General features: G+C 41.8%; 1 protein-coding gene across 1 annotated transcript in view; it reads right to left on the minus strand.

Annotated features, from left to right (window-relative positions):
* LOC135223631 (exostosin-2-like) overlaps nucleotides 1–25,821 on the minus strand; it is a gene marked incomplete in the record, with an annotated part of 647,541 nt that overhangs the window by 366,117 nt on the left and 255,603 nt on the right. The window contains 1 exon segment of the mRNA XM_064262245.1: nucleotides 8,138–8,333. Coding sequence (XP_064118315.1) covers nucleotides 8,138–8,333 — 196 coding nt within the window.

Below are 25,821 nucleotides of genomic sequence, written 5' to 3' on the forward strand. Positions count from 1 at the left end.
CACTGGAGGAAAGAGGTAAATTCTCTTCCATACATTCCAATCTATAGCCATAGCGTCCGTGGCGTAGGCCAGAGGGTCCAGCTTGGGAGTCACATAACAAGGGAGTCTGTGGTTCGACTCTGTGGCAAAGAGATCCACCTGAAGTTGTGGTACCTGTTGACAGATCCATCTGAATGACTCCTTTTCCAATGTCCACTCCAATTCTAGCGGGACGTCTGCCACCACGTTTCTGACTCCTGCTAGGTGAGTGGCTGACAGGTGCCATTTGTTCTTGTCTGCTAAGGCAAATATGGCTATCATGACATGGTTCAAGTGGGACGATTTGGAACCACCCCTGTTTATGCAGTAGACTACTACCGCACTGTCCAATACCAACTTGATATGAGACTTCTTGGCTGGTCGTAGCCTTTTCTGGGTGAGAAACACTGCCATAGCTTCCAGTACATTGATATGTAGCTGGCAGAATGTTAGAGACCAGGTTCCCTGTACCTTTTTGTACTGTTAGTAACAGCCCCAGCCACTTAGTGAGGCGTCTGTGTGGACTACTAGGGCCGGCGGAGGAAATTGCAAGGGTATTGTCTTTGACAGATTCTTGATTTCTGTCCAAGGGCGGAGCCTCTTGCGTAAGATCGCTGGAATGGGAGCCATCTTGTCCCGGGATCTCCGCTTTGCTTTCGAGTGCCAAATCCGGTTTATATCCTTTAGTTTGGCTTTCAACAGAACGTCCGTTACTGATGCAAATTGGAGTGAACCTAGGATTCTTTCCTGATTCCTCCGGGACGTCTGTTTGTTTTTGAGAAATTGCCTTGTGGCCTTGGCTATTTCTCTTCTCTTCAACAGCGGAATTGATAGAGTATGAGAGTTTAAGTCCCATTGGATTCCTAGCCATTGGAAACGTGACTCCGGTGTCAGTCGAGACTTGGTTTTGTTTATCTGAAACCCTAAATGTTCCAGAAACTGAATTACCTTGACCGTCGCCTTGTGACATTCGTCAATACTTGTGGCCCATACGAGCCAATCGTCCAGATAGGCTACTAACATTATTCCCTGAGTTCTCAACTCCTGTACTACTGTTTCCGCCAACTTGGTGAATATTCTCAGCGCTATGTTGAGCCCGAATGGCATTACTCTGAAGGAGTAAACTTTCTTTCCTAGTTTGAAGCCTAGGAATGGGCAGAAGTGTCTTGCTATTGGGACATGATAGTAGGCATCTGTAAGATCTATAGAGGTTTTTTCTTCTCACTGCCAACCTTACCACTCACTTTCTTAGGACCCATCACTTATTACATAGAATATTCACAAATACAGAGGTACCTCGAGATACGAAAGGCTCATCTTACGAAAAACTCGAGACACGAAAGCCAATACGAAAAATTTAACGGTTCTACATACGAAAATTTTTCAAGATACGAAAGGTTTCTGAAAGTCCGAGATTCGCCCGGATAACAATTTTGAAACTCACGCCGCGCGCCGCCATCTTAGTACTAGTAGACTCGCCACCATCCTCCTGCTCTCCCATTGGTTCCTGATGCTAGTCGCGGCCATGAAATCCTTCTCTCCTATTGGCCAGCGTCTCTCCCATCATGCATCTAACTATGTACCACGTGGGGTGGCGGTTGCCTCGGCCAACTCGGTACCAGCATTGTTATAGTACGCACGCGGTATCCGTTTTCGGGATCGTCAATGTGTATTTAAAAAAAAAAGTGACCAAGATCTCTCACATGGGATAAGTGATCAAGGTCTCTCTCATGGGCTAAGTGGAAACTTTGCAAGGTTGGTAGAATCTCCACTCCCTGCTGAACAGAGGGTGTAGACCAATCATTTACAACATGCATACCAGTACTATGTATAATCAAGGCACTTCAATTTATGTTGAAGGTCAGCAGCCGAACATTCAGTACCCAAATCAGTTGCAGAGAGAGCATTTGGTTGTACAGGGTTTTGATGGACACCAGGGCCAACAGAGTCATGAGGTGCAAAAAAGAACCAAGTGATAAAAAAACACGAAAGTTGAAATTCTGTTTAAAAAAAAAAAAAAAAAAAAACCTGCGTAAAGTGAAAAAAAGTAAAAAAAAAAAAAAAAAGTTAAAAATCAAAAAAAAAAAAAAAAAAAAAAAAAAAAATCAAAAAAAAGAGGCAGAAATTAAAACCGCTTTTCATAAAGTGCAATCATTTGTAGAAGACAACCCCCGAAAAGGCTCACACAGGAACATTATGAAAAGTAGGCAGAAGCAATCTTCCTTGGATAGTAAAGTATGTACGTATATTTTTTAAAGTGTACGTACATACATACGTATCTGCCGTTTGTCATCCTCCTCCTCTGCCGCCACTTTCAAAGATAGCCTCACTTGAAAGGTAAGATTCCACATTTTATGTACAGTATATTTCTTGTTACCATGAACACTAATATACACTTTATATACAGGTTATATTTTGTATTTTTTTTATTAATTTAGGTATTGAATGGTCCAAATTGTTGTAGTATTTCATTGTTTATAGGTCAATTTAGCTTTATTATGAAATTTACTGGGGTGTTTTTGGAGGGCTTGGAACGGATTAGCCATTTTACATGTAACGTGGTCCAAGATACGAAAACCTCATGATATGAAGGGCGCCTCGGAACGGATTAATTTCGTATCTCGAGGTACTACTGTACAGTAAAAATCATGTAAATAACGCAAACACAACACAGGAGATGCTCGGCAGATGCATACAGAAGTCAACGACCACATGAACTGAACGAGTGAAGCAGGCTTAGAGCACTCCCAAGCGCTCAGCCATCTAGCATTAGCGTCTGTAAGTGTGCTTGTATCTCAATGCAAAATTTTGCTCAGAGGCTGGTTCATATCTCAGAGTGCTCGTATGTCGAGATACTACTGTATGCATATAAACCTAATTCATTATAAAATTGTCATTTTTACACCTATAAGTAACTTACCAAGTAGTAATTACATAGCTGATTCCCACATCAATAGGAAGTGGGATGCATGTACACATCTACTCCAAAAGATTGAGAATAGAAAATTGCTGGCATTGTAATAAGTAATGTGTGTTGTTCCTTACCTGATAAACAATCTGTTACAGGAAGATACTGCCTTTGGATGGCACTTGTTTATCACATAGTAGTGCTGCAGTAAAGCCGATGGTTGCCTACTATGCAGTGGGTGCCTTGTATTAGGATGACTCCAATTGCTAACAAAGACGACAAGTTGCCCCTGCCCGGGGTGCAGTACATAACAAATAACGAGAGAAACATGACATTTTTATAGTAAAATTGTTTTAATTATACTTACCTGGTAATTATATAGCTAAGAGTTTCACTCACCCGGCAGTTAAATTCCGAAATTTGCAGATTGCGCTATTTTTCCGTTTTGTTTGGCTAGGTAACAATGACCCTGCCAACTTTTGGGGTAAGAGACGAACCACTGGTCAAAGAGCTCAGTTTGTTTCATGCCTTTCAAAAGAAAAGACCATGCAAGGAGTCGGAGGGTTGGCTCCGATTATATAATTAAGTACTGGGTAAGTATAATTAAAATGTATTTTATTATAAAAATGTAATTAATTATGGGACTTACCCAGTAATTATATAGCCAATTCCTAAACTGAGGGATGGTGGGATGCATGGATAGTTCTACCTCAAAAAAATTAACACTAACTAGAAAGCACTTATCATGTATAGATGTAGCTGTGAAGCTAGTAAGCGCCTACTACTTTAGTGGGAGCCTTGTGGTAAAGGAAATTTCTGATAGACAACAAAGGATAGGTGAATCACCCCTTCCCAGGGTTCAATACCAATAACATGCCCGAGAAATTTTTTTTTAACTTATTTCTAATACATTGTTTAAAACAAAATACCACCACCACCCTACAAAATCATTGGAGGGTACTCAGGCACTTCATACCTCCAGGCTTCCCAAAAAACATAAACACCTTATATCTAGGAGAAAAAAGATTTTAGAAAGAGTCACTTCTTACACTTCCTTTAACAACACCACACCAGCTGCAAGAAAAAGACACAAAGTACAGTGGAACCTCTACAAACGAAAGTCCCTACGTACGTGTACGAAAATAATTCAGGTTGCGAAAGGGTAAAGTCCGAGATTCACCCGGGCCGTTGAGAACAATTTTAAAAATAGTGCGCCGCAAACTCAGTAGACTCGCCACCATCCTCCCACTCTCCCATTGGTTCCAGATGCTAGTCACCGCCACAAGATCCTGCTATCCTATTGGTCAGCATCTGTCCCATCATGCCTCTATATAAAGGCGTTCCTTGACAATTTTTTGCAGCAGCGTTATCGAAAACACTGGAATTAGTTCACTCACATATATTTCGTTTGTTACGTAAATTCGTGTTGGTGATTTTGCTTTCGTTGTACTGTAAGTTACTTTATTGTGTTGTGTGTGAACTTAATTACTTACGTTATTAGCCATGGGTCCCAAGAATGTTGCTGAAGTTCACATAAAGAAGAGGATGCTTTCTATGGAGAAAGAAGATGGAGATAATCAAGAAGCGTTAATGTTTTCTGCCATTTGTTAAGGTGTTTCGTAAAGTTTAGTGTTAATGTTTTCTACCATTTTTTAATGTGCTTTGTAAAGTTAAGTGTTCACGTTTTCTGCCATTTGTCCTCCTCTTCTGTCGTCACTTTCGGACATCGCCTCACTGGAAAGGTAAGGTTCCACATTTTACTACATATATACGTATGTGTACGTACAGTATTTCTTGAACCCTGTACACTATTTATAGGTACAGTCATGGTTATGTTAGGTATTGAATGGTCCAAATTGTTGTATATCAATTGTTTATTGGTCAATTTAGCTTTATTATGAAATTTACTGTGGTATTTTTGTAGGGCTTGGAACGAACTAGGCAATTTACATGTAAAATGTGGTTCTAGATACGAAAAAATCAGGTTACGAAGGCTGCTTCGGAACGGATTAATACTGTAACCTGAGGCACTACTGTACTATAATCATCACACACTGTTTCAATATCTCTTAGATAATGATATGCAAACACTGATTGCTGATAAGGAGAGATTTATTTTGAAAGCCAGAGAAGCTGCCACTGCTCTAATCTTACGAGCTTTTACTTTATACAAAGAGAACATGTCTTCTTGAATTGACGAGTGAGCTTCCCTCATCACATCTCTTAGAAAGAATGCCAGAGCATTTCTTAGACAAAGGTCTAGATAGGTTCTTGACAGAGCACCACAGACTGCAAGAATCACCATGAATGTCCTTATTTCTATGCCAGTAGTATTTTAAAGATCTCACTGGACACAAAGATCTTTCCACATCATTGGATCCAAGTACTTCTGTCAGGCTCTTAATAGAGAAAGAACGAGACCATGGATTTGAGGCGACTCGTTCTTGGCCAAAAAAACCGAGGAATATGAACAGATAGAGTTCCCCTTCGAAAAGTCTACCCTTTTATCCAAGGCATGCACTTAAAAGAGGACAGGGACTTGGAAGCCACTCTCTGCAAAGGGAAAACCAGAAGAAAAATTTTCAGGGATATCGATATCCCAATGACTGCAAGAGGGATGAGGATTAAATACAAGATCCTTGATTCACTTATATGGCATTGGAAGGGATTGAGACACCAGTTGCACGCCTTTTTAGTGGGTGTGATGCGTCCATAAAATGCCATTGATGTCTGGGAGAAAACTCATCTGAACTCAATGAAAGACGATGCACATCTAACAATACACCTTTCCAACAGTGATGGCTGCAACCTCGGAACTTGCAACAGGTTCAGCAGAGGGGGTAACTACCTGTGGGCAGACACCACCGACCTCCCTTAGGCTGCTATTTTGACTCCTCCCAAGTTTAAGGGAGTACATTGCCCCTCCCGGTTTTACAAGTTTCACATTTTTGCAGTTCACTTTGTCACAGATTTTTGTGGAACACGTTATTCACTTTTCCACAGGAACTTTCACTAATTTGCAGATTTTTCCTATGGACCATATTTCTAAAATTATTCCTAATTTACTTTTTTTTCCCTAGGGCAACACTATTTATTCATTAACTACCGTGGAACCTTGGTTTTCATAAATAATCCGTTCCAGAACCTCCCACAAAATCTGAAACGTATGAAAACCGAAACAATAATTCCCATAAGGAATAAAGTAAATACAATTAATGCATTCCAGACCCACAAACATATTAGCAAAAAATATGTTTTAAGGGAATAAACACTGTTTTATAAACCGAATACAATGATAAATAAATATAAATGACTAATGAAATGAATAAATGAACATTTAACATCACTTACCTTTAAGGAAAACACTTGTTAGTGTATGGAAGATGGAGAGGAGGGGAGAGGGAGGAGGTGATGTTATTGTTTGGAAGGGGACTCTCCCTCCAGAAGGACTTCAGATATCAAAAACCTATCTGGGGTTACTTCCCTTCTTTTTTACTAGCAGTACTTGATGTTACTTCCCCACTTTGTTTTTTACTGGCACTAGGAACAACTTGAGAGTTACTGGACCCCTGTCAGACAACAAAACTGTCCAGAGACATTTGTTTCTGGCATTTCTTTAAAATTTCCCTACAGTTAATTGCAGCATTGTCATTAAACATGTTGGAGACATGGATTACAACTTCTTTGTTGGGATGATAATCCTCTACAAAGTTTTTTACATCATTCCACATGGCAAACATGCCCTTAATCTCTGAAGCAGGCACATTATGTATGCCCATTCGTTTTCTGAATTTTTAAAACCACCCACTGCTGGCCTTAAATTCTCTAACAGCAGCACCTGTTGTACACATTTTCTCACTGAGATCAGCATGCAACGTCCTCCAACACTTTGCTACAAGTTCTTTCTTAAATTCTAGTGTTTCTGGACTTTTCTTTACAGAACGGCTAGCATTTAAAACTTTCTTTGGCCCCATGATGGCTTATTTAGCAGTTGCACTCAAATAAAATAGCACAAAAACAACAAACACAAAACCAGAATGGATCATGAAAGATGGGATGCTTTGTTTTGGCACCTGGATGGAGTGTTTCTGAGTGTACGAAATCGAGGAAATGTACAATAACCGAGACAAAATTTTGTAGAAAAAAAAGTCTATGAAAACCGAAACATACGAAAACAGAGGTGTACAAAAACCGAGGTTTGACTGTTTGTTTCATATCGTGTTTGTGACTAAATACTGATTTTTAATGATAAAAATTATTTAGAGCATACTTATAATGCAGTTATGTATCTAACAAAGTCATTCTTGGTTGGGCCCAATACTGAGCTCTCTCTCTCTCTCTCTCTCTCTCTCTCTCTCTCTCTCTCTCTCTCTCTCTCTCTCTCTCTCTCTCTCTTTTGCTGTAAAAAGTTTTGATGATACACTACATTGTACAATATCTAAAATATTCACTAATTATTTTCATTTTATTTTCCAGTAAAAGCAGACTGAAAAATAAAATGAGAATAATTAGCAAATATTTTAAATATTGTACAATATGCTTTATCATAAAAACTTTGCAGTAATATAATTTCAAATACACCTTACAATACCCTTAGTGAGAGAGATTCCATCCTGGTTAGAGGAACATATAAAAGCAATATGACCAACTGCAAAGTGATCTTGGGAGAAGCATGTGTTAAAACAACATAGGTTAGTGGTGATGGATTTGAAAATGAGAGGGAGGAAACCCAAGAAGAGAAGGAGATCATATTAATGGTAGTTAATGATACATTAAATTAGCATGGGAATTTCTTTAAGGGAGGCTGGGAACCTTACTACAGAGGGAGGAAAAAGGCTGTCTGTATTGAGTTTTAGTTGAGAGAATAAAATACACTACAGCACTTGCTGGGGATTAGTCAGTAAAAGAAGTACTCACTGCCAAATCATGGCAAGGAATGGGTGTGTGCAATAGGTGAGGCAGAGCCATCCCCATTCACAAGAGAAATTTCACCTCATCTGACTATTACTTACCCATTTCAAGCAAATGAGCTACTTTGTGCCAGCCTGTCAGTCTTAACCAGACACATATAGGTGTAAGCTAGAAGGTTTTGTAATTCATATGAAAATACAAATGCTATAATGGAGGAATTCAAATGAAGCCACTACAAAACATACAATGCCAATTACCAAGAGGATTTTCAAACAAATTATAGGAAATCGCAACTCTTACATTCAAAATCTGTGGATACTGAAACACCTGGGAACCATGACATCTAACTGTTAGGTTTGTAAACGGATAACACTTATCAAGAAGAAGAAGGTCATCTGGTTTGAATCCTTCATCAAGCATCTGGGCTTCTAAATCTTCACGATAGTCCCGATGAATATTGACCTGCGAAGATACAATCAACCATCGACGAGAGCCACTGAAAATACAAGAATGGTTAAGGGTTAGGAAAATGCAAAGTTGAAATAATTATAATACGGTATACTAAACTAAAAAGAGACTTGTATGTTTCCTAACATACAAACTTAAGCCATTATATATGGAAATATCTGTGCTTATCTTGCTTCAGTTGTTATTGAATAATCTCTGTAAAACAAAATCCTACCACTACATATACCTGGGTCATGTGTGACCTGGTTCGACCTACCCTTTTCCATTGTGTGGGTAAGCCTGAATGCAGCTGAGCTTATCCTCCTAGGAGCGAGATTGCAACTACATGGGGTGGTAAGAGGAAGGTAACTTTACCTACAGTACTATCCTGAACTTGTGTGATTCGAATTGCACAAATTCACATACACACACACTTTTCATTGGAACTTAGCTAATTGTCATACACAAGTTTTTCACAGACAAGGGAACATTTGCGAATCCTTGAGAAACCCTGCAAGTGTTTATATGTAATTTTCTATATGATTTATAAGTTTTCAGGCTTTTATGTGTAAATTAAATAACATTAAATAATAAAAATAATCATTCTCTCTTTAACGGAGACGAGACAATTCTTATGGTGTGTGTATATGTTTGTTAATATTTTCAAATATTAATACTATGATTAATAATAATAATGTTCTGTAAGGTCCACAATAATATACTGATGGAAGCAGTAGTAAAATTTTATAAAACTATGTAAAAGCTTTCAAACCCTACCCTGGGTTCATCTTCAGTCAGTCGAATGAACAATTTAACAAAATATATGAAGGTAAACAAGACAAAAATGTCCAGAATGGCTGCCCTCGGTAGTCAGATCTCCAACGGACACGGTGATGAAGAAAGTGGTCAATGGCCCAACTAGGTAATTTCCTCTTTTCTGATGTTATATCTGGCTGCTATCCTGCTGGACCGTCTTACGGGCTGATGTGATGTTGCAAGTAATACCTCATTAGGAGGAGTCAAAGGTGCAATGTGTAAAGACTCCTGCACGCTATCTGGCACCTGTGGAGGGAGAGGAGAGGCAGAGGCAGCATCAGGTGAGGGGAAAAAGAGCCTGTCCTAAAATTAGTCTAACAAACGACCTGAGTATGTACTGAAAATTAGGTACTCGTTAACATACGACTTGTTACCTTTGAAGGATTCTCCCAAGCTGATGGCGGCCCCTTCAACTAAGCATCTGGTGTTTACATTGTAGCTTTTAAAAATAATATTAGCTGCATTCCACTCAGGTCTATGATCATGGTTAAATGGTTTTTCCCTGTTGTTAGCTTTGGGCAGATAAAAAAGACCTCCTAGCTCATGAAATGGCCTTCTCAATAAAATGGGAGGGATACCTGAAGCTCCTGAATGTTACCATTATATGTTGCAGTTCTCCATCTACATATTTAGGGTCACATATCCTAAAGGCTTGTAGGGCAAAATTCATAATCACACTGCTTTTAATTTAGTCTGAATGAAAGGAATAAAAGTGATTGTAACTCTCCGAATTGGGTGATTTATGATATACTGAGAATTTGAACATTTGACTATTGCAATCTCTGAAAACTAAAACATCCAAAAAGGGCAATTTAAAATCAACTTCCATTTCTATTGTAAACTTAATGAACGGTAATATACTATTAGATATTTCTACTAACTTTACCTAATTTTCTTCCAGCCCCTTAAAATCAACAAAGATTATCATCTACATACCTCACCTATAACACTGGCTTTGTTTTACCTCATCACATCTGCTTAATATTTCTCTTTCTACAAACTCCATACAAATGATAGCTAGTACCAGTAACAGGGGAGATCCCATGGCTACTCCTTCTTTCTGTGCAAACCCCTGGTTATTAAACTCAAATATTGTTGATGTAATTCATAATCTAATTAGTGAAAAAAATTGTTCCATCGGTATGGGGATATGTTGGAGTAATGATAGTAGTTTATATTTGACAACGTCTCCAAAAGTTGAGAGAGAGAGAGAGAGACGAGCCCCCGAGAGAGAGAGAGAGAGAGAGAGAGAGAGAGAGAGAGAGATTGGTGGAAGAATGAATGGGAGTGGTTAAATGGCGGTCGGAAGCATGTCTGTTGTGGCGACTCCTTCTTTCTGTGCAAACCCCTGGTTATTAAACTCAAATATTGTTGATGTAATTCATAATCTAATTAGTGAAAAAAATTGTTCCATCGGTATGGGGATATGTTGGAGTAATGATAGTAGTTTATATTTGACAACATCTCGCAGTGAGAGAGAGAGATAGAGAGAGAGAGATTGAGAGAGAGAGAGAGAGAGAGAGAGAGAGAGCGAGAGAGAGAGAGAGATGAGAGAGAGAGAGAGAGAGAGAGAGAGAGAGAGAGGAGATGAATGGATGTGGTTAAATGGCAGTCGGAAGCATGTCTGTTGTGGCGCTCTGTAGTATGTCAGTGGAAGTCTGTTACGAGAGTCATAAGCAGTGAGGCGTCTGGTGAAGTCAGAGTTGGTTTGACAGCAGTTATCCTTTGGTGGTTAGTTGTTTTGGTGTTATTTGATAGATTTTGGGGTTGTGAAGTTGTTGTACGTGTGTCTGGTTGTGGTGAGGTTGAAGAGGTTGGGAGTGCATTTTCGGTGTTTGTGAGTGGTGGTTGGGGCAGTGTTGGTTTTGGCGGGTTGTTGTGCTTCTGTAAGTCGTGTGGTTGTCGTGTTCTTTCGGGCTGTTGGTGTTCTTCGTCTCCAGTTGTTTGTCAGGTTGTTGAGTTGTGGGTTTGTGGGTCTCAGTTGGTTGGTGTGTGGTTGGTTGTCGGCAGTGGATGTGTCACGGCTAGCCTATAGCCTATCCAGCGGACAGCACAGCCTAGCCTAACTGGAGCCAGAGGTGAGTACCTATTTGTGTTGTTTTGTTCTGTATGTAGGTATGGGTCAATTGTCCTGCTGTATTTTGTAGTGTAAAGAGGAAAGTGTGATTGAGATTGGGTTTGGTAGCCAGACAGATTAAGTTTATGTGGGGAGATTTGCTGCTTGCTCTTAAGCTTGTGATCCCGCCACAGGGAAAGATACATTACCCTGTTCATATTCTTGTAATTTTGTAATTACATAATCTAAAGGGACATTAGTAAATAATGCTGTATCATCCCAGCTAACCATCTTGCCATCAACCCAACCATTATCTTTAACTCACTGAATGAAGTAGGAATATTGTAAACACAATGTAAACACCAGATGCTTAATTGAAGGGGCTGCCATTGACTTGGGAGAATCCTTCAAAGGTAACAAGTCATTTGTTAATGAGGACTCAATTGTCAAATTTTACATACTCAAGTAGTTTGTTAGAGTTCAATTTTAAGACAGGCTCTGTTTTTCCCTCACCTGATGCTGCCTCTGCCTCTCCTCTCCCTCCACAGGTGCCAGATAGCGTGCAGGAGTCTTTATCCATTTGCACCTTCGACTCCTGATGAGGTATTACTTGCAACATTACATCAGCCAGTAAGATGATCCACCAGGATAGCAGCCAAATATAACAATAGAGAAGAAATTACCTAGTTAGGCCACTGACCACCACCATGCCTGTTGGAGATCTGACTATCAAGGGCAGCCATTCTTGATATTTTTGTCTTGTTTACCTTCATATATTTTATGTTAAATTGTTCATTCTACTGAAGATGAAACCAGGGTAGGGTTCAAAAGCCTTTACATAGTTTTATAAAATTTTACTACTGCTTCCATCAGTATATTATTGTGGACCTTACAGAACATTACTTCTTGTGCCCTCATAATTGAGATTGCTACCCAAATAATAATATAATCAATAATATAATAAGAATAATAATTAAATAATAATAATAATAATTAATAAGAATAATAATATGATAAAAGCCATAAACAATGGCAGGCCAGTAATCAGATACAGCGCAGGAATAGGTGGAATGGACGAAGGCAGAACGAACTCCGCAACATAGACCAGAAAACTAGGAAACATATGACAATACACAAAGCACTACACCCAAGAGCAAATACGGACAGACTATACATAACACGAAAGGAAGGAGGGAGAGGACTACTAAGCATAGAGGACTGCGTCAACATCGAGAACATAGCACTGGGGCAATATCTGAAAACCAGTGAAGACGAGTGGCTCAAGAGTGCATGGGAAGAAGGACTGATAAAAGTAGACGAAGACCCAGAAATATACAGAGACATGAGAATGACAAACAGAACAGAGGAATGGCAAAACAAACCAATGCATGGACAATACATGAGACAGACTAAAGAACTGGCCAGCGATGACACATGGCAATGGTTACAGAGGGGAGAGCTCAAGAAGGAAACAGAAGGAATGATAACAGCGGCACAAGATCAGGCCCTAAGAACCAGATATATCCAAAGAACAATAGATGGAAATAACATCTCTCTCATATGTAGGAAGTGCAATACAAAAAATGAGACCATAAACCACATAGCAAGCGAATGTCCGGCACTTGCACAGAACCAGTACAAAAAGAGGCATGATTCAGTAGCAAAAGCCCTCCACTGGAGCCTGTGCAAGAAACATCGGCTACCTTGCAGTAATAAGTGGTACGAGCACCAACCTGAAGGAGTGATAGAAAACGATCAGGCAAAGATCCTCTGGGACTATGGTATCAGAACAGATAGGGTGATACGTGCAAACAGACCAGACGTGACATTGATTGACAAAATCAAGAAGAAAGTCTCACTCATTGATGTTGCAATACCATGGACACAGAGCTGAAGAGAAAGAAAGGGAAAAAATGGATAGGTATCAAGACCTGAAAATAGAAATAAGAAGGATATGGGATATGCCAGTGGAAATTGTACCCATAATCATATGAACACTAGGCACAATCCCAAGATCCCTGGAAAAGAATCTGGAAAAACTAGAGGCTGAAGTAGCTCCAGGACTCATGCAGAAGTGTGTGATCCTAGAAACGGCGCACATAGTAAGAAGAGTGATGGACTCCTAAGGAGGCAGGATGCAACCCGGAACCCCACACTATAAATACCACCCAGTCGAATTGGAGGACAGTGATAAAGCAAAAAAAAAAAATAACAATAATAATAATAATATAATAATAATAATAATAATAATAATAATAACAATAATAATAATATAACTAATTACAAAATTCATATGTGATATGTATTGTAAACAAACAAAATATCTTTTCTTCATCTTTTGTTTAACTCGTTGAAGAGAAGCTCAAACCCAGGTTTCTGTTTCCTAATACATACATAGTAGCAGTTAGACTTGGACTATTGATGGATGGTCTTGTCACTTATTCATATGTTGTTATTTTAACAGAGAACTTTCACATTCACAATTTAACCCTGATCCCTTATCTGCTGAGAGCAACCACATTCACAGAACAGCAGCACCAATATGCAGTTAGTGTGGCTCATTGCCAAACTTCTTAGTTCCAGAGGTCCTTTACTCCTCACATTGGTGGACTGCGGAACTTCAGAAGTTCAAGCGAACTGCATTAAAAGATTTAAGTTAATGTGATGAGGCAGATGTAAATATCTCACACCCGTAAGTTAACATTTCAAGAATTAGTGTCTTATATACTGGGTGTTTTGAAATTAGAGCCCCCCCCCCTCTACAGAACAAATGGAAAGTTATGAAGTTTTCTACTATAGCCTATCTCCAAGTACATTATCTTAAGTTTCTATTAAGCTATTTTTCATTTTACATTTCTTGTATTTTCAGACTGACTGACGGTGTTAGATCCAGCCATGGCTAACGACTCGGAGGAAATCAGATGGATTGACCGAATCTGGGCTATAACCTTCAGAGAGGCCAGGGATGCTGGCACGTCCTTCATTTCATATTCCTGGATAGCTAAATACATTAAAAGAGATGAATCCTTTATTAAAAGAAACGAACAAAAATCCATATGACTGTCATCGCAAAAAGAGTGAGAATCTCGGAAGGCCTGAAGTCCTTTCTCAGGAGTCAAAAGACATCATAGCTGAGGCAGTGGGTAGACCAAGAAAGGGATTTTGACGTAAGGAAAAATCTATTTCTGGGCGATTGGCTCGTGTCGCCAGCGAAATATCCTTTAATCTATTATTTCTTAGGGGTAAATGTACTAACACATACCAGAGAATAAATAAATAAAGAAAAAAGGTCAGTATAACTGACTCGCTCACCCTCCCAGAGGGTGTCGGTATGAACACTATGGCGAGTGAGACCACTACCACGAGCCAAATGCCAATAGAATTCTCCCACTACAAAATCCCCCAAGAGGAGAGCCGACCCACAGAGTGGGCAGCACCAACTACTACTACTCCATCCCATGCTGCCGACTGCTGCGCCTCTGGTGGCCATCCTGAAGTTAGCAGACAATCTTGGCGATGGGACGGGTAGGGCGGGATTTCGCTGGCGACACGAGCCAATAGCCCAGAAATAGATTTTTCCTTACGTCAAAATCCCTTTTCTGGGCTCAGCTCGTGTCGCTGCGCGAAATCGTACCAGAGAAATAGCACAAGATTGTAAAGAATTGAACAAAATACAAAGAGGTCTCAAATAAAAGATAAAATAAAAATAAACGAATATAATTGCTAATAAGGATACATATACACAGTGATACAAAATAGAAATATTGCTTAAATTACACTTAATTCTAATAATAATATTTCTTAACTTAAGGTAATATACATATATTACAGGAGAAATATGTCATAATATGTACAAAAATGGTATCTGTGTAAAGCTATGTATCAAACATTCTAAAGCAATTAATATAAAGTTGAATAAAACAAAACTCAATAATAATAATATATAAAGGAATGTATATGACTTAATATACAAAACCCAATAACCATTACAATAAGATGTATCTCCTAGCATAAAAATAAGGAGATGACATCCACGAGATCAATATCCATCATCAAATGTGGGTGTCCCTAGCAAAAAAATAAGGGACACCCACTACATCATCATAAAAAGCAGCTAAGACACAAGGTGACCGTAAATGGAACAAGGCAGGAATAGACGAACTGTTGGGTGAGGCAGGTAGAAAGGAGGACTGGATCTTCTACTAAAGATTAGTCAGAGTCAGGGGAAACTATGTTCCCGCTGCAACTGCTGAAAATTTCAGAGCTTCCAAGGACTTTAAGTAATGACGTTTGAACACTGTCGGCGATTTCCATCCAGTATACTTTTTCAACTCATCGAAGTTCATATGTTGGAAATAGTTAATTGAGGTGGCTACTGCCCTGACATCATGTGCTTTTGGGAAAGAGTCAGGATTGGCTTGTTTAATGAAGTACAGGATTTGTTGCCTGATGCCTTTAATAGATAAAGTGCCACCTTTTTCTCTCTTAAAGAGAGGACCCGATGATGATGAGGAGGTCCCTAGATAGAAAGGCTCGTAAGCTGAAACTGGGCAAAGAGATACATCTTGTGGAAGGGGTAGTACCTTCCATGGTTCCCACCTCATCAAAGGATCTTCATTCTTTGCTATAAAGCTACGTTCCGGAGAAAGTAGCACTTCCCCTGTGGGAAGGAACTGAATATGATCCGGATCTCTGGATAACGCCGACAGTTCTGAAATTCTAAGCTCCTGAGGCCAAGCTTAATAAAAATAGGGTTTTTTCTTAAGAGCATATAAACGAGCATGTGTCATTATTGGTTTCTGAAGCCAGCTTTAGAACATCATTTAAGAACCATGATACTGACGTAGGCCTTACGAAAGGCCTAAGTCTAGCACAGCCTTGGGAATAGACGAGAAGTAGGAGTCTGTCAAGTCTATGTTGAACCCAAATTGAAAAATCTTTTCAAGGCTCGTACTTGTTTGTCGTAATTGTGCTAGCTGCTAAGCCTTTTTCAAATAAGGATCTGAAAAAGGATATAGCTGAATTGATTGTCATGATCCTAATATCTGATTCTTTCAGGAAGGTTGCTAACTTTTTGACAGCAGCATCATACTGTCTCAAAGTTGAATCTCTTTTATCGGATTCCAAGAAGAGAATATTCTGAGGGTCAATATTCGCATCCCTTTTTGCTGCAAACTTCATGAAATCCATAAAGTTAGGGTTTTGAGAATCCCTGAGGAAGCGAACACAGTCTTCATTTGTACTGACTGGGTAGGCCTGGGATTGGGGATCCGAAGAGGGCGAAGACCCAGTTCCAGAATGAGAGGGTACCAATTGCTCTTCGGCCAGTCTGGGGCTACTAGAGCCACTTGACCCTTGAATGTCCTGAGTTTGTTTAAGACTTTCATGAGAAGATTCACCGGAGGAAAGGGAAATAAATCTTCTCCCAGTTGTTCCAGTCTAGAGCCAAGGCGTCCGTGGCATAGGCCAGAGGGTCCAGGTTGGGGGCCACATAACACGGGAGTTTGTGGTTCGTTTGAGATGCGAAGAGATCCACCTGTAGACCTGGAACTCTCTGAAGAATCCATTGGAACGAACTGTTGTCCAGTGACCATTCCGACTCTAGAGGTACTGATCGGGATAGAGCATCTGCTATGATGTTTCTCCACTCCAGCTTATATGAGTGGAGGAGAGATGCCAACTGAACTTGTGGCCGCCAGGGAGGAAGATGGCTACCATGACGTGATTTAGATGACGTGACTTGGAGCCTCCTCTGTTTACACAATGGTAACACCACTGCGCTGTCCAGGACTAGCTTTATGTGGGAGTACTTTGGCGGGCATAACTTTTTTAGAGTCAAGAACACGCCATTGCTTCCTTCCAGTACGTTTATATGGAACTGACGGAACTGAGGTGACCACGTTCCTTGAACCCTTTTTGAACTGGGAATATCCTCCCCAACCGCTTAATGATGCGTCTGTGTGGATGGTGATCCCTGGTGGAGGAAACTGAAGGGGCACTGACACCGACAAGTTCTTGACTTTCGCCCACGGTCGGAGTCGATTCTTTAGAATCAGAGGGACTGAGGATAATTTGTCCTGGACCTGACATTTGCTCGTGAGCGCCAGATTCTGGTTAGGTCTTTCAGTTTGGCTTTTCATTAAGATGTTCGTCACTGATGCAAACTGGAGAGAACCCAAGATCCTTTCCTGGGATCTTCTTGATGCCAGTTTGTGACTCAGAAATGTTTGACTGACTTCGCTATTTCCTTTCTTTTGGATGATGGAATCGACAGAGTATGGAGAATAGATTCCATTGAATGCCTAGCCACTGAAAGTTTGACTCTGGGGTGAGTCTTGACTTGGTCCTGTTTATCTTGAAGCCTAGATATTCCAGGAACTGAATTACTTTCAGTGTTGCTCTGTGCATTCCTCGACTGTTTTGAAGCCCAGATCAACCAATCGTCGAGATACGCTACTACCATAATCCCTTGCGATCTGAGTTGTTTAAGAACTACTACTTTCCGCCAGCTTCGTAAACACCCTGGGTGCTACGTTGAGCCCGAAAGGAACTACCTTGAAGGAGAATGTCTGGTCTCCTATCTTGAAGCCCAGATACGGACGGAAGTGTCTTGCAATAGGGATATGATAGTAAGCGTCTGTAAGATCGATAGAGGTGGTGACGGCCCCACGGGGAAGTAAGGTCCGTACCTGCGAGATCGTGAGCATCTTGAACTTGTCGCAGCGAATGGCTAAGTTTAAGCGGGGACAAGTCTAAGATTACCCTTCTTTTTTGTGAGCCTTTTCTTTGGCAACGCTGAACAAGCGTCCTTGAAATTTTAACCTTTTGACTCTCGCTATAGCTCCTTTCTGAAGGAGATCCTCCGCATACTCCGTCAGTTCCTTGGAAGGAAGTTGGCGGAAAGGTCTGGATGGGGGTGGGTTCGTTAACCAGCTCCAACCCAGGCCTTTTGACACAATGCTCTGAGCCCACTTGCTGAAGTTCCACCGGTGGCGAAAGTGTAAACCAGCCTCCCCCTCCTACCTGAAATTCCTCATTGGTTCTGGTAGCCTCCTCGGCCTCCCCTGAAATGTTTTTCCCTATTTAAAGGGACCTCCCGATCCTCTCCCACGAAAGGATCGCTTACCTCTGCCTCCCTTACCCGAGCGGTTTCATACTTCTGTGAAGCTTGACTCTCGAAGGCTTGATTGTAAGCTGGAGAGGGAGGGCGTAAGAGGTGGAGGGCTGAGGCTGAGGGGAGATAACGTAAATCGGCTGTGATTGAGCCTTTGAAGTGGAAGGTTGGCTGTTTGCACTAAGGGAACAGCCGGAACTTGCTGAGAAAAGCGTGGCTGCTTTTTCTGGTAGGGCTGGAAACGTCTGGGTTTCCTTTGACCCTTACCCCTAGCTGCTAGATCTTGTCGCCTCTTGGCCGTAAGACCCCACGGTCCTTAAGGCTCTGGTTCAACCTCGTAGCCTCTGACTGAACCTCCTTCACCATCGCTTCTGGGAAGAGGTCTGCTCCCCAGATGCTCGACGCAAGAAACCTATTCGGCTCGTGCCGAATAGTTGCTTCTTGTAGACATGCTTCCTACAATTCGTACCTAGCAGTGGCAAACTCAAACATATCTGACTGTACCGTTTGAGTCAGGGATTTGGTCATAAGCTTGAAGAGCGATTCTGACCCATAGGCTATGGTAGCCACCTCGGTCATAGCCATGGAATTAATAGATCTTGGCTAACCGCGATTTGGCGTCAAATTCTGCCTGAATAAGGCTATCTGGAAGCCTAGGTAGCTTCTCACCAAACTGCTCCATAGCACAGTCCGGTTTGAGTTTGCCAGCTGAGAAGGTGTTAGGTAAGTCTTCCACAATTCTCCGGCTGAAGGAAGTAACGGAGATGTAGGATCTGCTTCCTTCAGTTGAGGCATGGGGTCCCCCTTCTGGCCGCTGGAATGGTAGATGTCGCGATCTTTGTCAGGAAAGGGAGCGGGGTACTCTCATCCATCGTAAAGATCGTAAACGGACTCTTGAAAGGTTGGATTTTCGTATTGGAACAATCCATGTCCTCTAGACACCTGAGCCATTCTCTCTGAGCCTGGTCACGTGAATAGAGGACTGTCCTCCTTTGGTACTTTATCATCCCGAGTCATGGCTGAGGCGGTGAGCCTTGCGTAGCCGATGAACGGAGGCTGAAGGTCTTCCGGGTAGAACTCGAAGTCCTCGATCCTCCGAGTTCCACATTCCGGGATAGAAATGAGTCCGTCTTGAAGGGGGGCGTATGACGCTACTCTCCAAGGGTTGTGCATTGAGAACGGAGGTAGAGAGTGCATACGGGGGAAGCTGGGCTCACTGTATTTGAAAGGTGAGGAGAGGCTAGAGGAGCTTGGCTCAGTACGCTATAATGCTGTCTTGAGAGGTAATCCTATCCGACAACCGAGAGATCATTTGTTCCATGCTACTTTTCAGAGACCCAACCAGGTCGCCCACCTGTTGTAACAGACCAGCATTGGAGTCCAAAGCCGGAGCTGCTGCGGAGGTGGAGGGGTGGCTCTGAATTGGAACCAAGGGTAGCGGAACTGACGACCTCGCCGGAGTGTGAGATCTCTCTCTGGAGGATTTACTCCTCGAGGACTTAGAGCCGGACCCAGAAGCTTTAGATCTCTCTGCTCCGGGATTCCTAGCCGGAAGACTTACGAGAAGAGGATGACGCCGAAGCCGTCTTCTTAGACGACGACGACGTCTTCGTCAAAGGATTTTCACTGCTTTTGACCCTTGAACCTTGGGTTCTAACTGAAGCGTCAGGAGGGTGCTATCATTCTTACCCTTAAAATGTAAAAAAAAAAAAATTTAAATTCGGTTTTAAAATTTAGTAAAAGCCCTTGGAAGGATGGAGAGGTTGCAGGAGTAGAAGAATCAGTTGGTGCACCCACAGGGTATCCCCTTGGGTGTCCACCCGCCTACCTACCGCTCGACCAACAGGTCGTCCACACCTACCAATAGGTTCTACTACCTTAATATCCAACGTCGCGACTTCCGAGGAGATGTCCTGGCCTTGGTCAGTCAATGAGGCAGCCAGCTGTTGCTGGATGAAGGCGATAGTCGGGGCCGCCTCTACTGGGTCGACGTATCCTGTCGCCTTGCCTCCGGGGAAGATTAGTACCGCCAACCTTTTCTCCAGGATGTAGGGCATACCCTGGCGGCGTTCTTCCCGAAACCGCCGACCCAGGCCCGCAGGGTTGCCAGTGCGGTATCCCTCACGGCCGGCGCCTGGAAAGAGAGGGTATTGATTAGATTTAAGAATAACTTAAAACTAAAAAGCTAACTTAAAGCATAACTTAAAATTATAGGGGCTATAAGGCCCTTAAAGAATTTACTTAAGTTAGAGTGATTGATGTAAAACTTAAGCACTATAACAGATGAGGACCAGCTACCGGAGATGGAATACTTACCCCGTCTAAAAGCCTGGCTCACCAGATCGTAAATATGGTACACGTTTTCATGGTACCAGACCTGGATGTCCCCGTGCGGAGTCACGCATGGAGCATGGACCGGCAAACTTCGTGTCCACATGGGTCTTTAAGTGTGGCGGCGCATCCCAGATGCTCACAGTTGGTGGTCTGTAAGTGAAAAGACACATGAGTATCTTAAAGAATATCACTTACAGGCTAAAGGACAGAAAAGAACTCCGTTGCATGCCGGAGCTCGGAAAAATTGGGTCATAGCCCCTCCCTTAATCGCCTGAATAGGCTATAACCCCGGAGGTATCCGGTGAAACATGAAGGGAGGGGGGATGGTTTTAAGGTACTTAAGATAAACTTGATAGTTTAACATAATAGATCTTAAACCTATAAGCTCGAACGTACCGGACTAAGTCCAGTGCGTGGCGGAGTGTATAACTCAGTGAAACGGAGAGGTTAGAAGGGACCGACTGTATGTTCCGGTCCACCCCGTGGGGTAACTAGCACCTTTCCGCTGGATGCCAGGTCTCCGTGGTAAAGGAAGGCCGCCCTAGTAAGGTGGGAAAGAGCAAAGGGGCATACAGACTCGGGCTAGTAACGGAGCGACGGAGTAGTAATGGAGGGGGGGAAAGGCAGTCCCCCCAACCTTTACCATCCGACCGGACCGAGAAGCCGAGAGGTCGAGGGGTCCAGGGGTTTTTTCTGGGTCTGTCCCGTCCCTCTACCCCCTCCGCTTGGGGGGAGAGAGGGAGGCAGGCTCGGGTTTATGTGGGGCGAGCATGGGCAGGCCTACCCACACCCCCCCGACCTATGGAAAGAGCGGGATGGGGGGAAAGGTGACTGGACAGGCGTCTGGCTGCCTCGTGATCACATAGTGACCACGGGGCGATAAGAACAACAACTAAGCCTAGAACATAACCAACTGATCAGAGAGGATGCTATCGGGAAGCAACCGAGCTGGAAAAGCGGTAACATAAGGCCCAATGGGCCATGACCTAGGCTAAGCGAGCCAGACGCCTAACTAACCTAAAAACCAAATATCACAAAATAAATACTAACAAATGAATAATAAAATGAAAGAAAGAAACAAAATAGTAGGAGAAAAAATCCAGGAGTAGTGACGACTAACCGAAGGCAAGGCTACCACTCAAAGCTAGCCGAGGCCGATACTAAGAGCCGTGGCTAGGGTCTGGATGGAAGAGCCTACATAAGGTAAAAGACATGCATGCATGACAAAACCGTGTAGACCGTACCCTAAACAAAGCGGATAATTAAAATAGAGCGTACAAAAGCAAGGGGATGTTCTGGGTATGGGCGACCCAGAACGGACCCACCACGAGGCAGAACCATGCTGCCATGCTTCCGACCTAGAGATCGTATTTATACCTAAAAAACGGCAAATACGTGCTCAGGGCCAGAAAAAACCAATTAGCAATAAACACTGAGTACTTAACTTAGCTGCTGCGATGGCTGCACGCTCCATGGTAATAAAATCCAAAGGAAAGGGCACAAAAACACAGAGAAGAAAATGGCACGTGTGTATCGTGTGCGCTAACTGAAAAGGATGGCCACAGAGGCGCAGCAGTCGGCAGCATGGGATTGGAGTAGTAGTAGTTGGTGCTGCCCACATCCTGTGGGTCGGCTCTCCTCTTGGGGGATTTTGTAGTGGGAGAATTCTATTGGCATTTGGCTCGTGGTAGTGGTCTCACTCGCCATAGTGTTCATACCGACACCCTCTGGGAGGGTGAGCGAGTCAGTTATACTGACCTTTTTCTTTATTTATTTATTCTCTGGTATGTGTTAGTACATTTACCCTAGAAATAATAGATTAAAGGATATTTTGCGCAGCGACACGAGCTGAGCCCAGAAAAGTCTTTACGTTAATTGGCGCTTGAACTAGAAACAAAAAGAGGAAAGAAGAGAAGTTATAGTGCTGTATATCGTGTTGAAAAAATCTGGTATCAAGCCATTTCATCTTATCAGCAAGCCCAACATCACCCAGCAACAGAGAGAAGGCCATGTATGGTTTTGTGGTTCATTTCTTAAAGATTGGGATGAAGCTGACTTTCTCCATGTTGCCACATCAGATGAATTCTTCATTTACACAGTCAGGAAGCCAAATCATAAAAATGACATCATTTGGGCTGCAAAGTTGGATAATATCAGCAATGATGTGCACTATCGCAAAGTTGTGAAATTTCATGAATGTTTGAGAATTTTCTCTGTTTCATAGCCAAACGGTTAATGTAGATCATCAAAGAAAAAGGATAGTCATGAAATGGCAAATACTTCAGAAAAACTGTGCTTACTGGTGGAGTATTTCCTTTCCTCAAAGATTCTGAAAATGTGTTATCTGTTGAAGAAGTCACATTTTTGCATGATAAGACACCCTGTTTCAAGGCTCTTTAGACACAGGAGCTGCTTCGAAACAGTGGTATCGATTTTTTCTTGTCAAGTGAATTTACAGGTAGCTCCCCTGACCTTTATGTGCGAAAACATTGGTAGTATCTTAAAGGATCGTGTTGAAGTGCGCACAGTGAACTATGATGGTATACCAAGCCTTGATGACCTGGGAAGAGAGGTGACCAAAGTGCTCAGGGAAATGGAGTTTGAGTCTCAGCTTTTTTGCGATTTGCTGAGGTCATACAAGATATTAAATACACAGAGAGAAACTTAAATAAATACCTGTTCTGAATTACTTTTGTTTTTGTCCATATCAATTTTAGTTTATGCTGTAGATGGGGGGGGGCTCTAATTTTGAAACACCCTGTATATAATCAGCAGAAATGACAACAGAGGGCCTGTTAACAGAAACAGCAAAAAGCACTGAAGAAGCATTTTGTACTTTGCAGAAACAAAAGTCTCGTGCACGTGTGTGTGTGTGTGTGTGTGTGTGTGTGTGTGTGTGTGTGTAGGTGGTTGTGGGGGATAGTAAGGGTTCTGAACCCATCACAAACTACAGGCATTGTACTGCAATCATAAGCTGCATATTGATATCCACTGGAAACTCAATGTAGTGCACTGGCAGACTCATAATGTGCACAATCAGTGTGCGCTCACATTCCAAAGACCAAAACTTCCCCAGCGGAATAGCTTGTAGACAATCACTTTCCTCCATCTGTGAAACACCATCGTTGATAACCTTGCTTCCCCCAGCAGCAGTAGGCTCAGAATAACTGAGAGAACCAGACGCAAAACCCCTGAAACTTGTTGTGCTACTAGGTGTGTAGACATGAGCACACTGCATACGTCTGCCATCAGACAAGTTGATGAAATCTATAAGTATGCACAAGATCACTGAGAGGTATTCCTGGAAGAAATAGCTCTGCTGTATACAAATTTCCAGTGCTATTAATTTTACAAAATTTTTCCACCAAATGAGTGATCAGAGGGAGAACATGTCCTAACATTGCCACTTTTAGCAACCACAAAGTTAGCAGTGGTCACATTAGATAAAAGTTCAGTAAGCATACTATCAGACAAACCATGAGTTGAGGATGTTATATTACTATAGGTGCTATCTTGTAACTACACAGCAATAGTTTCAACTCGTGCAGCAGCTTAAATGAAAAAAATCAGGGTAGCACTTCCTTGTTTTCGTGTAGGTGACTAACCCCGTCCCCTTTCAGGGAACAATAGGAACAACAAAGCTGAAGAGCTCAATTCATTTGTGCCCTTTAGTCCATGAGATGGGAGGAAGGCTCCAATTTTACAATTACGTACTTGGTAAGTATACAAGAAACTTAATTTTATCATGAAAATAACATTTTCATATAAGTAACTTAACAAGTAATAACAAAGCTGAATTATACATTCACTGCAGGTCAGATACTTGGACATATTCTACTCCAAAACATTCAGCAAAGGTAATGAATTTGAAATAGAAAAGTTGCTAGTATTAACACCATGCTTGTTGTTTCCTTACCTGTTAAGAGAGCAACTGCAGGAAGATACTGCCTCTGGTAGGTGTTCATCTTAACCTGTACTAGCATGGCAGTATAGCTGTGGAGCACCTTTGCTTAGGTGGGAGCTTTGCAACAAAGGATATGTCTGATGGCTAGCAAAATATCAATGAGTGCCCCTGCCCTGGGCACAGTACCACAATAAAAAACAACCAAACAACACTTTCACCTACATTGAAATTAATAACCACCACCCATCCAATAAAAACTGGTGGGTATTCCAGGTACATGGTACTCCCAGGCTCCCCCAAGACTCGATACCCTATGTCAAGGCGATGAGATAGAGGATAAAAGGAATGCCTTCTATGCTTCATCCTCCAATACCATCCCAGACACCAACAATGGACCCAGAGTACTGCAGTTCTTGAACACTGTTTCCACTTCACGTAAATAATGCATCGCAAAAATCAATTTACACCTCCAATAAGTTGGTTGTAAAATAAAAGACACAAATTATGTCTAAAAACTAATGAGGTAGCAACTGCTCTGATCTCATGGGCAAAATGTCCCCTCCAATCCATAAATGTGCCTCTGTAATAATGTCCCTTAAGCAGAACAACAATGCGTTCTTAAAAGAGGTTGGGGAGGATTCTTCACAAAGCACCAGAGGTTGCTAGAAGCTCCTCTGCTTTTTTTGGTCCTTAAGGCCCTCATGGGGCAAAGAACTCTTTCTTCCTCTTCTGGGCCAAGGATCTCCATCAAATTCTTAATGGAAAAAGAACGGGGCCAGGGCTTGGATGGTAATGCATTCTTGGCCCGAAAACAGTAAACGAGCGACCTACAGTTTACTGACCCGCTTGGCAGTTGCTGAAGTGACACGGGTCTTTATAGTTCGATCGCTTAAAACCCCTTACTCGAAAAACATGAGATATTTTGTGATGAGTGTTCTAAACATTTTGGATTTACCACAAGATATATATCTCATAAAAAAGTTAAAATACAGCCAACCCAAAAAGTCTCTCTTTCCATTTTTTTTCATATTTTTTATTATTATTAATGTGTTCGGAAGTTAAATTAAGAGTGTAAAGTAATAAAACAATACGTTATATGAAGTAAAATTTTAGAAAAATTTTGTTTCCATATACGATTTACGAACTGTTTGGTGAAAATGATACACGACTGGCTGGGGGATTGGAGGGAGGAGAGACAGGAACCCTTCGAAAAAAATGGTCGCAGTAGGCAAAGGTTGATAAAATTAATTTTATTTACATTTTACAAGGATAATTAAAGGAATTGATAGGTGTGTGTGTGTGTGTATGACAAA

This window comes from Macrobrachium nipponense, chromosome 10 (genome assembly GCF_015104395.2).
Source record: "Macrobrachium nipponense isolate FS-2020 chromosome 10, ASM1510439v2, whole genome shotgun sequence".
Taxonomy (NCBI): domain Eukaryota; kingdom Metazoa; phylum Arthropoda; class Malacostraca; order Decapoda; family Palaemonidae; genus Macrobrachium; species Macrobrachium nipponense.